This window comes from Camelina sativa, chromosome 18 (genome assembly GCF_000633955.1).
Source record: "Camelina sativa cultivar DH55 chromosome 18, Cs, whole genome shotgun sequence".
Classification (NCBI taxonomy): domain Eukaryota; kingdom Viridiplantae; phylum Streptophyta; class Magnoliopsida; order Brassicales; family Brassicaceae; genus Camelina; species Camelina sativa.
In genome coordinates this window covers 19,335,566-19,350,282 of record NC_025702.1, presented here as the reverse complement: position 1 = coordinate 19,350,282, position 14,717 = coordinate 19,335,566, and the positions used below count along the sequence as shown (strand labels likewise).

General features: G+C 34.1%; 2 protein-coding genes across 3 annotated transcripts in view; both read right to left on the bottom strand.

Moving 5' to 3' along the window:
* Nucleotides 1–1,415, bottom strand: part of LOC104762638 (ethylene-responsive transcription factor ABR1-like) — an 8,595-nt gene extending 7,180 nt beyond the window's left edge. The window contains exons 1-2 of one of the 2 annotated variants that reach the window (XM_019240483.1): nt 778–1,415; nt 8–40 (exon numbers count right to left, since the gene is read on the bottom strand). In XM_019240483.1, the coding sequence (XP_019096028.1) occupies nt 8–40; nt 778–1,240 (496 nt within the window). In that variant the 5' untranslated portion in view covers nt 1,241–1,415. The remainder of the gene's footprint in view (nt 1–7; nt 41–777) is intronic. The other variant, XM_010485968.2, reaches the window with a different exon arrangement.
* On the bottom strand, nt 8,831–14,379 carry LOC104762636 (cellulose synthase A catalytic subunit 6 [UDP-forming]). The gene is made up of 14 exons (XM_010485966.2): nt 13,849–14,379; nt 13,237–13,432; nt 12,935–13,137; nt 12,736–12,841; nt 12,464–12,635; nt 12,096–12,362; nt 11,668–12,013; nt 11,350–11,487; nt 11,139–11,264; nt 10,810–11,022; nt 10,456–10,732; nt 10,186–10,382; nt 9,747–10,097; nt 8,831–9,576 (listed from the first exon to the last, which is right to left on the bottom strand). Exons 1-14 carry the CDS (start codon nt 13,927–13,929, stop codon nt 8,995–8,997), a joined length of 3,255 nt encoding a protein of 1,084 aa, XP_010484268.1. The 5' UTR covers nt 13,930–14,379; the 3' UTR covers nt 8,831–8,994.

Here is a 14,717-nt window from a genome sequence, read left to right as displayed (position 1 = left end):
GTTGGGCCTGGACCTGACATGTTACTCGAAGCTTCCCTCACTGCAAACAAACAAATATATCAAATTTCACACCTTTTGTTTTGACTCGTTATATAAGTACTAAACACTTTTTTTTTACAAAATCTAAAATTTTAATGTCTCGAATAAAGATATAATATGGAGAAAGTGATTATGAGAAAGTGATGAGGCCAAGTGACAAGAGGAATGAACAAGTAGAAAAGAAAAGAAAAAAAGGAAGTGGAAAACGAGTCTTGAGGCAATTGGGGGAGATAAATTCTTTTGGCATCATCATTTTTGCTGATTAAATATCTAAACCTTTTCATAGCAATTCTAAAGTATATGTCTTAGGATAATCAAATACACTTTCTTCTTATTATTATTTTTATTTTTGTCAACACTTCCGATACTTTATTTGCATCTAATTACTATTTTTATTCTTGATTTTCATTTGAATTTTTAAATTTACTATGATAGCATACTATCTAACTTCAACTAAAATAATACATATGCACCGGTGTTTCAATATAAGACATGTTGTTTAATTTTGTGATTGCGTGAGGGCAACAAAAGTGCAACTGTATTTAGATTTTGTGTTACAAGCATATGACGTGACTCATACCTTGATGTATAAACTACATCATCAAAGTTACTAAAAACAATTATCAGATTTGATATATAAAAAATGTTTTGTGGTTTATAAATACTAATTTTGTAGCCGTGGTTTAAATTCGAAGTAGCGTACGTGTGTTATTATAATAGACAAGAAATACTATTTACCTTTGGAAGTAGAAGTACCACCGGAGAGATATTGATCAACCGTCAAAGTATTAGCTGCCTTGACCGCTTTGCCGCCACCTTCATCGACCGCTCTCCTCCTTTTATGGCCAGAGGAAGAAGAGGAATTCGAAGTCCCTTCTCCGCTACCATCACCACCACAACCATATTGTTGTTGATGCTGAGGAACATTTCCAGCGACAACGTGAGTCAAAGCAGAGACAATCGCAGACATCTCCATCTCTCTGCTGAAACCCGACATAAGAGATGACGACGGGGGTGGCTGCGGCTGCTGCTGCGTAACGAAGTTATGACGGTGGGGGTGGTCGTCTTCCGCGGCGAACAAGTAAAGCCATTGATCGATATCAGATAACGTCCGGTGATCATCTTCTTTAGTAGTAGTAGTAGTAGACTCGGCTTTGTTGCCAACGTTACCTTCCTGATTTGCCACTTTTAAGACACACATACAAATCTCTTTCCTTGTAAAATCCTCTTTCTTCTGATAAAACTTGAAAAGCTTATAAACAGAGAGCCAGAAAAATTAAGTTAAAAAAAAATATTTGTTTTTCTTAGAGGGAAAGAAAACTCTATAGAGAGAGAGAGAAACAAAATAACAGAGAGGTAAGAGAAAGAAAGAAAGAGAGACAGAGGTTTTAGAAGATGTGGTTTCTTTTCTAAGACAGAGAACGAGGTTTAAGCAAAGCTTATAGAGAAAGAGATATAACAAATTTATTTTCTTGTTTCAGCGCCGCCAAATAGAAATAAAGAAAAAAAATAGAGTCGGCTTCGCTCCTCTGTTTCGGCCGTGTGAATCGAAAACACGCACCTTTTTTTCTATCAATTCTTTTTGTTTTATTTTAATACTATTAGATATAAAATATAGTAGTAGTAGTAAATAGCTCAATATTAATCTATAATAACAACAGAAGAAAATTTGGTTTTGATGATTTAAGTCCAATTTGAACAGGTTTTGTATTCATATATATGAGAGGGATCTGAAGTTTTTTTTTTGCAACTTGAGGGGACATAAGTATACAGTATTACTAGTAGTACTAGTACGTTCGCAATCGCAAGCCAAGTAAACTAAACTAATAAGGTAGTAGTAATTAATTTAATTAGCAAGGGTTTATTTAAGTAACCCCTGTAAAAATATAGAGACATTCGTAGACACGATTATTAATTACTATATTTATGAAGGGTTCGTCTGGGTGATTAATAAGGGTCCCCCCTATTCATAAATTACGAGTATAAAAAAAAATAGGAGTTGCTGAAAAAGAGGTAAAAAACCCATTAAATGTAATATTATTATAATGGTCGTAGTAAAAGATATTTTTCATTTTTGCCTAAACGGTGAGCTTGAAGGTCAAGTTTGAGTTGAGCCGTTCCGTACGAAAGCGCGTGTGTTGCACGTGTCGGTTCATGTCGACGTCAAAAGGGCTCCTCCGTTTGGACGGTGTCGGTGGTGAAAAGGGCTAATGATGCACGTGACTGTTTGGGCCTCTCCCCTACGGCCCACTTATTTCAACCTCCGTCCTTCTTCTTCTTCTTCTTCTTCTTGTGTTTAATTTTATATTTGACCGTTTGACCTACGAAATATTCATCGTTTTCGATTTTTCTTGCTCCAGTGGAGAGTAAATGAGTAATATATACTATTAATTTCGTTTTAATAATATTATATATACTTTTTTTTGTTAAATTTTATATTATATGTTGTTTACAAAATATTTCATTTATGTAGTCCAATATCATAATATATATTAACTTTTGCAGAATAAGTAATCAAGTATATAGTATATGTGTAAAACGCTCTTGCTTGAATACAAACTTAATAAAGTTGTTAATGCATTGGAATATTTCTTTTTTTTTTGCACACAATGATGGAAATGATTGGCTGGGATGGTGGGCACTTCCAATAGTTTCGTATTTTAATGTAAAATCCGTTTTTCTTTTTCTGTATCATTCTTAAATTTAGATTGAGTTCAGTTCGGACTCCCATGTAGAACATTTACTAGGAAACGAACATACTATAAATGAAATATATTTTAATACTTTTTGGTTGTTTTTCTTTATTCGCCAGGATCGAGTTCAATAGAGTAGAGCTTGTTAAAAACTTTTTGGTTAAGAAATACAGTACATATTTTTTGTCGATATACTCGTAGGTTCTAGTCTGAAGTCTGAACACAAAATAAAGTTAACTAGGTACACTGAATTTTTTTGATAAAAAATTGTAATAATTTATTTTGTGATTATTTTATTTATTAGTTTAAAAAATCGAAGATGTTAAACAAAATTAATATAGATTTTATTTGATTAGATTTTGGATAAAAAAGTAATTTGTTCTAGTAAAAAATGTTATAAAATTTGTAGTTATAGATTTTACTAAATTAGATTTTTAAAATTTTAGATGTTAAATTTTTAATAATATTTTTTATTCACATATCAATTAGTTTAGATTCGAATCGATTTTATTTACTTTTGTAGATTTTATTTAATTTTATAGATTTAATTTGATATGTTAACAATATTTTTATTTATTAATAATTAATAAAGATTAATTAATTAATTAAAATTTACTAATAACAAATGAATGTAATTTTGTACATATCTAAGGTTAGTTTTATATTTGTATTTCCCAATTAATATAGTATACTATATTTTAATAAAGATTATATATATAATGCTACTATTTTTTAGGTTTGAGTAAACAAACTTGAGAATAATCTCGAAACGGCATCGTCTGACTTTTGTATTGAACCAATCTATGCAAGTGCGCACACAAGTTGACGTTGCTGGTATTTTTTTATCTTTTTACACGTGACACTTTTCTATCGTTAAACAGTAACAATTTTATACCAGGGTGGCAGGATTAAACAAATTTACACTAATTTGCTCAGTGTGACAATTTATTTTCTAAAAATGCTGAAACAATATTGTACGACGATATCTGGATAAAGCTTTTCACCTGTCATTTCCCCTTTTTTAAAAAAATATATATATTTAAGATTCCCAGTTTGATAACGATTACATTCTAATCCAGTTTATATCCATAGTAAAAAAATTCACTTAGGAGATAAGAACACCGACATATATGCCTAATTCATAATGGAATTAAAAAGTTTAGTAAGATAAAAACAAATTTAGAAATAAAGTCTAATAAGGGATTCAAAGAATCGATCCAAATACGAAAGCGCTATTATTATTAAATGAATTTATGTTTTCCCAATGTGTGTGCCTATCTCCCAACCTAACCCCCTAATTAAGTTCGCATTAACACGTCGGTTAAGCATATAACGATTTTACCCATTAGTATACGAATATCCAATTCAACTTGTAATATTAAAACAAGTTTAACATTGCAAAACCAGATAACAAGGCGTACGATACTGTATGTCTTTTTCATCAACTTGTCCTTTTTAAAATAAAAATAATAATAATAAGAATATCGTATCAAACTAGGTACGTAGGATTATCTATATGTAATAATGTAGAATGGTACAAAAAGGTACCAAAATTGTATCTATTTAATATGATTCTATTATTTTTTTTTTTATAAATAGAAATAGTGATCTTTAAGGTAATTTCATGATTTTAGGAGACAAACAAATGAATAGTAGTTATTTGTTTATAATCTTTTTTATTTTTGAACGAAGTTATTTGTTTATAATCATGTGCACTTATGCTAGACTATTTGAGTTAATTGAATAAAACTCTAGAAACTGTGGCCACTTGTTGTATAGAATATCCAAACAATTAGCAATTTGACATCGCAACTTGATAGTAGTTATTCAAAGGCTGTGTGCGACAAAACAATTAAAATTTAGTGATATATAAAAAAATAATAATGCGTTATATAAAATTAATATATAGTTAATTTTTAGACATAACCAGAGCTTATTTGTACGGATAAGTAATGATAATTATAATTAACAGCTACAAATCACCCCCTTAGTCGCAAACAACACGTGATGACGCAATCATATAGTATTAAGAAGTGGGAAACAGCATACAAACCCTTTACTTCTGTTGTACTTTGAATAAATCAAATTTCGTACATAGTTTTTTTTTTGGTTAGAGAATCTAAAGTTCTAAACTAAAATACATAATAGTAATTAAATAAGATTTGAAAAGGTGTTGTCGACATGAAATCGGATTCTACTATGTTCTTTTCCTTTTTTAATGCTAGCTACTATATAAGTATGAACTAAGCCAAAACAAAAACAACTAATTAAACCATTAATTTATCTAACTCATAATGTAAGACAAACGACATAAACGTTGCATCTTTGAGATTCTTAATTTATAGTACTATATTATACTTTATGTTGATTACTCGATTCATTGTATCTACCACGGTGTTTAATATTTTTGATATATGAATGAAAAAGAATTCCGATTTGGGTTCTTACTAATTAGGTAACGTGTTTTAACTTTATTTAACAAATTATAATCTCATATATATATATATATATTTAAACTAATCTGTAAATACATGCAAAGGCTCAATCTTATTAAACATTCACACAAGTACTGAAAATCAAAGTCTACTATGGAGTTCTACAACTTGTGGTATATATGTATATATATAAACAAATATTAATACTTGTAAAACTTTTGATTGGACAAAAAAGAACTATTTGATGAACAATATTGCATATAAACTATTTGATGAAAATAGTATTGAAAATGTATATACAAAAAAAACAATCGTTTTGATATAACAGAGAGAAAAGTTCTATTCAGTCATATTTAAAAATTAAAATACGCAACTGAAAATTTTAATTTGAAACTTAGGCGCTTTCGAATTGAAGAATTAGTGTAGCCATTCGAAGTTCTAACCATATATATACGGCATCATTATGATCCTTGTGTTTTTTTCCATCACATCAAACTATATGGATATTTCAATCTCTATTAATTAAGTCAGACAATTTTTCAAGTTAGAAGACCGCATGCATATCAAGAAAATCCAAGGTTTTTGAAAATTATCATTTTCTAGATGTTCTCGCCTTGACCAAGTCTCAAAAGCAAAGAAAACTTAATCTACTATCTGATCTGATTAAATCTTTATTTACTAAAAGTTACCAACGAAAATGAAATAGTAATGCTAAAGNTTTTTTTTTTTTTTTTTTTTTTTTTTTTCCGTGATTATGTTAGGTCGAAATGCAAAGTTTACGTTTTAAAACGTAGATTTTTCATTCCAATTTCTTATAACGGTATAAACCAGAAGTATTCTTAATAACAACCCAAAGACATCCAAAGACACGAGTGGAGAGATCTTAATCCTTTATATATTACTCAAATCCCTTTATATCTATGAGATGTGAGATCTTTTCTCTACACGCTCCCTCGAGATGATGACTCTTTTAGCCATTAATCTCGACAGAATCCATCACTCCCCTCGAGATAATGCTCTCTATTTTTTAGCTAGCTCGATGGAATTGGGCCTTCCTTTGGGTCATCAATTAATGGGGTGATCGGGCCTCTATCCGGGTCAGACTAGTTAACGGGCCAGCGTGTGTAGGCTCTGATACCATGTTAAATTCGGGCTTTACTGTGGGCTTCCAACTCAAAACTAATTGACAATAAGTGGAGAGGCTCTAACCTTTTATATATTACTCAAGTCCCTTTATATCTATTAGATGTGAAATTTTCTCTAGAAAGACTCTAACCTTTTTTATATTACTCAAGTCCCTTTACATCTGTTAGATGTGGGATTTTCTCTCCACAAACACATTAATGATACATCACATTCACATACATATTGCGAAACGACATAAGGTAGTTTAGGAAAGGACATAAGTTAGTTTCACATATCTTCTTCTTCTCCTATTTGGATTTGGGCATCGACTTTAAAATAAAAGACACAAAAAAAACTAAGATGACTAACACGTGGCAGAATATGGCTGACTTTGCCTAAAGAAAGTCATAAAACACTCAACACCGACAAGTCAACCACTATTTTATTTTGTTCAAACAAAATCCAAATATAGTCAACAGTCAAACTAAAAATATCACATCATATTTAATGATAAGTACCAAGTATTATTAATAGATTCTTTTAGCAACAACATTCCATAAAATCCTTATGCTTCCGTATCATTTACGTACTTTATAACCCGTATCGACCACATTTCTATTTTCAGCCGCCAAAGTAACAGTAGACATATATATACACACAGAGAGTAGTTTGATGAAATGTTTTGATGAAATGTGACAAAACTATAACTATAGTAGAACCTCCATAAATTAATAACTTCTACAAATTAATAAATTTCTCCAGTCCCAAATTAGAATTAGTGTAATTTTGGACATTATTCGATAAAATAATAAATTAATAACTTTTTTAAAAATCCCATCTAAAAATATGGTCCTATCAATATCATAAATTAATAATCAAATAAACTAGTATATATATATATCTAAGAATATTTAGTAAAATATGAATATATTGTTGTTTGTTTGTTCTTGAATTTGTATTCTTGTTGGAGAACATCTCTAATCTTTCTGACTGCATCAAAAACTTTTGGTGTTGTCTTCTCAAATCGCATCCAAAAATTGTACAGAATTTTTTACGCGATAATTGCTTCCTTATGTGTATCTGGTTCTAAAGGTATCGTCATATCTTCTTCAACTTCATCATCACTTTGAAAAATAGTAGCAGCAATTTTTTCTAAACTCTAAATTTCTGATAAAAAATCCTCTACATAAATTAATAAAATTTCATGGTCTCAACCTTATTAATTTATAGAGGTTCTATTGTATATCTCTTTCGAGACATTTGATAGCATTAGAAGGATATATAATAGATTGAATGACTATTTGTAAGGATGACAAGTGCATTAATATAAAAAAGACAAAAAGTTGCAAATTTCTTCTAACCAAATTCTCAGTGCTGCAGAATCAAGAAACAGAGACAATATGTAGATACCGGCCAAAATGGGCCTGTATAGTACTCTTTTGGGCCACTCAGGTTTTTTTTTGGGCCACTCAGCTAAGTTCGTAATTTCTTAGTTTATTCAAAAGGAATATCCCACTATTGAATGAAGGTCAGTGTTGGAGACAGACGCAGAGGTGGAAGCTTAGTGCTTAGATAGTTTGATGGGACATTCTTTTCACTTCCAGGTTTGGGTATAAGAAAGTGGTCTATGAGATCGACTCCACAGAGTTGGTAAAGGCATTCTCGGCGGGAGGAGTATGGCCTTTGCTTTATCAAGAACCTGCTTTATTAACCTGAAGACTTCAAGTTGGTGTTTCTACCCAAGAGGAGGAAATGAAGCGGTAGATCAGAGTAGTAAGGGAACTTTTTTTTCCAATAAGAATTATGACCTTAGGCTTTACTCTTTTGTGCAACATTGAGTTCAATCTTATGTAGAAGTTGTGTTGAGCCAAAATAAAAACATATTTGTGGCTCTTCCAAACGTGTTTTAACTACAGCATTCGAAAATACTACGTCTACAGGCAAATTAATAATCTCTTAACTCAAGAATAGCCTTGAACGAAATCAATTTCTCAAACAAGAAAGATAACAGAGAAACTCACATATATTTTTTTTTGAAAAAAAATTAAAGTTCTTTATCATAAAAGATTACAGATTGAAACTCCTCTTCTGTAATATTCAAAAGAGATCAGAAATATTCAATTAAAGAATAATTTGACAAATCTTTTCTCTCACCACCAAAGAACAAAACAAATAGACAACAACCTTCTTTTTTTTCATCTATATCTACAACACATTCTTGCAAAAATAACAATCACGTAACAAAATTAATTTCTTTTTTCTTTTTCTTTTTCATCATCTAATGAACACAATGAAGGAGTCTTTTAGAGGTAAACAATATCTCTCGTACCTCTCTTGATCCGTGGGAATTAAACCTTTTCCACCAATTGATCCATCAATCAAATCACAAGCAGTCTAACCCGCATATCTCGAGAATAGGACCACCTTTCGCCACAAACGGATTAACCCGAACCCAAAGAAGTGTAAGAATAGAGGCGAGGAGGATCNCAAATAGACAACAACCTTCTTTTTTTTTTCATCTATATCTACAACACATTCTTGCAAAAAATAACAATCTCGTAACAAAATTAAATTCTTTTTTCTTTTTCATCATCTAATGAACACAATGAAGGAGTCTTTAGAGGTAAACAATATCTCTCTTACTTACCTCTCTTGATCCGTGGGAATTAAACCATTTTTCACCAATTGATCCATCAATCAAATCACAAGCAGTCTAACCCGCATATCTCAAGAATAGGACCGCCTTTGGCCACAAACGGATTAACCCGAACCCAAAGAAGTGTAAGAATCGAGGCGAGGAGGATGGACCAGACAACAATAATGGTCGGCATTCTATCTTGTTTCCCAAGCAAACCTTTAAGGAATGGGTAAAGATGAATGATGACCCAAAGTGCAAAGAACAATCTCCCGAAAAGCGGTCCCCACGAGTCATATCCGTTGCTGATGGCATCAGAGATTCCAACTATGACTCCGATGACGTTTATGATGAGAAGAGTCGTTGGAGGGATGAGAAGAGAAGTCCATTTGAAGAGGTAAAGGTCAGAGAACTCGCCGTCATCAGCTGCTTTTGATGTGACTGTGAAGTTAGTGTCCACACCAGCAAGAACCTTGAGGAGACCTTGGAAGAGAGCAAATAGATGCGCAGAAACGCCACCAATGACCCAAAACTGTTCGTTTCTCCACCAATCATCGATCCCAACTTTGCCCCATTGCATCTCAAGTATACCCGTTACTGCAATCGACGTGAAGAGCGCCATGAAGAGGATACTCGCATAGTTGCTAATCTGCAAAAAGAAGGAACAAGAACCGTTTTCCAGTCTTAAACACACAACTTTGGAATAAAGATTCAAACTTTGAGAGCTCAAGATGATATTTTTACCCTGAGGACGACGAATTCACTCAAAACATAGAATAAAGATGGTCATACTTTGAGGACTTAAGAAGATTGTTTTACCTCGGGAACAATAAATTTTCCGGTGAGAAGACATATGGCGGGGAGAGAACAGTAGACAATGAGTGGGAGAGAGGTCCATGGGTAAACCACGGAGTTAATGTAGGACAACCTCTCAAGCCATTTCAAACCACCTCCATAACCATACCAAATAGGACAATGCCTACTCAAGAAAATCTCAACTGACCCAAGCGCCCATCGAAGAACTTGATGGAGACGATCTGAAAGATTGATTGGAGCTGATCCTTTGAAAGCCGCTAACTTAGGTGTACAATAAACAGACCTCCAACCATGAGAATGCATCTTGAAACCCGTAAGAATATCTTCTGTAACAGAACCGTAGATCCACCCGATCTGAGAATAATTTTCACAAGGGTCATCATCAAAGTCAAGTATTGATTGCATAAACACAACAAAGGTTTAAAACAACCGGCTGCTTTACCTCTTTTCCCCATTCGGTTTTATCTTCATATCCACAACTAATGACTTGGATGGCTTCCTTAAGCAGACAAGCTGGGCTTGCGTTTCTAGCCATCCCACCATGCTCCATACGAGCAGATGCAACAAAAACGGGAGACTGCCCAAATTTCTTCTCCAACTTCAATTGCATCGCCTCGGTTGATTGTTCTACATTAGAGCCTAGTGTTACAAAATATATTAGTAAACCACCAAATGCCGAAAGAACTTATAACAAACAGGATTAGTATTATACCTTTAGTGATGCGGCCCTCTTCAATATTTTCTAGTGCGTGAATCTGCTTCGACGCTTCCCTATTCTTCTTCTTCTTATCCGCAGCCACTGTCTTAGCTTTACGGTTCTTTCTTGAACCACAACACATGAAACACCATTTTGGCCAGCAATTGCATGTCTTACGTGGGGCCTTCTTCTTCTTCGGTGCATCAAAGCCATAAAGTGCTTGCCTCCTGAAAACACAACCTGTCCCGACGTATATAGGCCCTTGTAGCCCATCCAAACCTTTCATATTGATCTGTAAATAAAGATTCATTAGTTGGAAATATTTAGACATCTCAAGATATACAATAAGAAAGTGGTTGATGGACTTACATCGAAGAACACAACATTGCGATTTGAGTATCGATCGTGCCTATCAATCCCATCGAATCTTTGAGGGAATTGAACATAACAGATTTTCTTTCCTGACTGAGGATCCATCATGAAACACATTGCTTCTCTAAGAGCTTTGCTATTGTTGATGTAGTGATCACAATCGACATTCAGAAGGTAAGGAGCATTTGATAGAACCCCCGAGACTCGAATCTTCAACAATTTTGTGTAGATGAATGAAGAGTTAGGAACCATTCCAATAAATGGGCAATGCATATATGAAATTTGCAAAGAAAAATTTTTAGAGGTTTAAAAAGTAGATCATTTACCAGAGAATTCATAGCTCCAGCCTTCTTATGGTGATCAAATCCGGGTCTCTTCTCACGAGAAACATAAACTAATCGAGGCAACTCATTGTTTTCGACATCACGAACACCGTCACTTCCAAGGAACACCTTTGACAAGAAAACCAGTAAGGTTTAGTTATAAAGCACAACAACTAGAAAGGTTTTTCGGAAATAAGAAGCATTTGAAACTCACCTGAATCATGCCGGGATGATCTCGCACACTATTACCGGGCCAAGGTGTACCGTCTTGCATAGTCCAACCATCCTCAGGCACTTTCTGTGCTGTCGCCACTAAAGCATTGATTTTTACCTTGAATTCTTCATAATCTCTCTGCCAAAACCAGTTAAAACACACAATCTTTCAAATCAGTTTACAAAGCCACAATCCCCTTTTATAAGAGCCCATATAACATAAGATCCTTTACTCATGAAAAGTAAATTTCTAGCAAAAATCAAAAAGACCGAAACTTTGTCATCAAATCAAATTTATAAAGAAGAAAGAACTAGTAACCTTCATGGCTCGCCGCTCCCTGACAAATGCGGGATGGACTTTATTCTTCAAGTAGTCCATTTTATGGCAGAAATACCATTCAGGAGCACGAGGCTCGATACAGTATTTCTTACAGAAAGGAACCCATTTCCTTGCGAATTCCGCAGTCTCAGAAAGAGCTTCGAAAGTTAGCATGGCAGCACCATCATCAGATACATAACAAGCAACCTTATCGACAGGATAATCAACCGCAAGAATAGACAAGACAGTATTTGCAGTAATAAGCGGAGGCTCTTTCAATGGATCCACTGTACTGACAAATACGTCCACAGGGGATAGTCCGGACGGTTTCCCTTCTTTCTCATATCTGCAATTAAAAAAGTTGATTATTCCCAAATACAAAGTTTTGATATTTCAAAGTGTAATAATTGCCCACAAGATTCAAGTACCTTAATGAGAGTCGGTCCAAGTATGTTTCTCGCTCAATCGGGTACCATTTAGGGAACTGATCAAGAACCCATGAAACCGCAAACCATATCTCACATATAACAGAAATAAGCCACAAGGCGTATGCATCTTTGACAGGGTGAAGAATACGGTAGTGAAAGAAGAGACCAAGAATCACAAGACGTAGAACAATTAACATCCGGTATGGATTAATCTTGCTAGATTTGATTGGTATCTTCCTAGACAATGGCTGCCTTCCCTCATCCATCCTGAAAAAAGGAAAAAAAGAGAAAAGAAAGAAGATAAGCTTCATAGATATGATTGCAATGGAACATGCCATAAACCAAAGTTTTCGTTTTCTTAGTCTTACATTGGGAAATCAGCATCATCGCCATCTTCAAAATCAGGATCTCCTTCATGCTTAACCACCTGAAGTTTCTCATTCTGCTTTCTCTTCCATTCCTCCATCCGATCTTTCCAAGCCACACTTCCATAACCATAAACCGCAAGATCTTTCTGAGGTACCATAGGTCTTGGATGTGCTGCAATTGGACAAAGCAATGAAAACGAAATCTCGGTAACCATAGACAAATAAACACAGTTTTGCAGTCAAATACTAAACTTAAATCGAAAAATATTTACCAGCGACGGTCGGATCAGCAAGAGAAACCGGATGAACTCTATTGCCATGACCACCAAGTGAAGGAGGAACAATAAGAGCATGTCTATCAGAAGAAATCTCAACGTCCTGTAATAACACACAAGAGAAATCTGAGAGAGACTGTAGAAAAAGTTACTGAAGATGGGTTATACAATGTGGATAAATTATTCGACTTTTTACCTCGTCGCCATAAGTCAGCAATGGAATCTGAGAGCCAGGTGGAGCTGAATCAAGATCAGACTGTGGGAAACCAGAGGTGCGACGAGAGATTGACATATTTTCAGAAACCTGATCAAATCCCATCCCATTGCTCCCATACTCAAACTCATTGTCTAAATCATCAATGTCATCTTCCTCTTCATCACCTTCAACCCTAGGACTTCCTAATAAAAGAAGAACATAGAAAAAAAAGAAAAAAAAATCAGCAAATCTTTAAACATTGGCAAACAAAAAACTAAAAAAAACAAATCGCTAAAACAAACCTTTAAGACGTTTGTAACGGGTTTTGCATTGTGGACAAGCTTTATTGCCCTCTCGTCTTTCATACTCATAGCAAGGTCTACACACAGGGAACGCACATTCATTACACGCCACAAAGGGCTCTCCACCCACAGTTAATTCGATCTCGTCTCTGCAGATTTGACATGTCTGTCCACTCAGCTCTTGCACTGATCTTATCTGCACATGAGTTTAAAAAAAAAAAAAATCAGATCACAGTGAAACTTTATCAAACACTATTAACTAAAGAATCAAGTTGGATCTCACACCAGATTCACTACTGAATATAATCGCGATTGAAGAAATCACTTAATTGGGAGAAATCAGAAAAGAATGCAGAATTAAGACAAGTCAAAATCCGCAAAAAAAAAAAAAAAATCATTCCCACCGACACAAACAACTCTTGATAAAATTAGCTACAAAGGTATACTAGTTACTAAAAACCCCTAAATCTTAATTGATTACCACAGGTCAAGCCCAGATCCAGAAGAAGAAGAAAAAAAGTGAAAAAGTCAGAGACTTTTTGCACAGAGATTGAGAAACCTAGATCAGATTAAAGAAAGAAGGAAATAGGGAACAATGGAGGTGAATCTTACTCTGGCATTCTCATCGGCATTAATGAGAACAAACTCATTCCTGTTGTGAGAACCGGCGATTAAACGACCACCGGTGTTCATATTTGGTCTGAACACAGACGGGCTACACTATTTTGGGATTTCACAGATCGATTTGAAATGGCTGAACTCAGTAAAGCTTGATTCTTAGAGATCCAGAGACCATAACAACAACAGAGGATGATACTCCCCTCTCTCTCTCTCTCTCTCTCTCTCTCACAGAGGCAAATCGGATTCTTAATAAAAAAAAACACAGACTTTGATGGAAGAAAACACAGATGAAGGGGAAAGGGGGAATAGTGAGGGAGTATTGTAGAAATGGTGAATGGTATTGATTCAGCAGCAAGCCACAACCTTTATTTTTTTTTTTTTCTTTTTTTTCTTTGTGTATGGTTGGCCTCTCTCTCTCTCTCTTTTCTCTGAAAGTGCACACAGTCACAGAAATAAAGGATGATGATTCAAGAGCGAGATAGAGAGAGAGAGTCAATGGTGGAGAGAGAGAGAGAGAGAGAGAGAGAGAGAACGCAAGCTGCTGCGAAATAATGATAAAGAGGGTAAGTAAAAAAAAAAAGTAAGTAAGGCCAATTTTTTTATTTTTAAGAAACGCGTGAGACGACGATGAAGATAATTTAATTAAGTGAGTGTGATTAGTTAACTTAAATGGTGTGAGTTAATTAAAGGCAAATTATGTAGAGTGAGGAAAAAAAAAACAAAGTATAACAACCCGAAGACGATTATTTTTTAACCAAAATTAGAGATAATTAATTACAATTAATTTTGTTATGTGGGAGCAGTAAATAGAATGTGGGACCCATTAAACCGGTGTATATCTCTCCTCCACTCCACTTGTT

Excerpts from the sequence above, each read along its gene's own strand:
- LOC104762636 (XM_010485966.2), bottom strand. The coding sequence starts at position 13,929 with ATGAACACCGGTGGTCGTTTAATCGCCGGTTCTCACAACAGGAATGAG. Across the intron at positions 11,488-11,667 it reads GGGAGCGGCGAGCCATGAAG|AGAGATTATGAAGAATTCAA; the intron begins GTTACTAGTTCT and ends TGGTTTTGGCAG. Across the intron at positions 11,023-11,138 it reads CTGGAGCTATGAATTCTCTG|ATTCGAGTCTCGGGGGTTCT; the intron begins GTAAATGATCTA and ends AAATTGTTGAAG.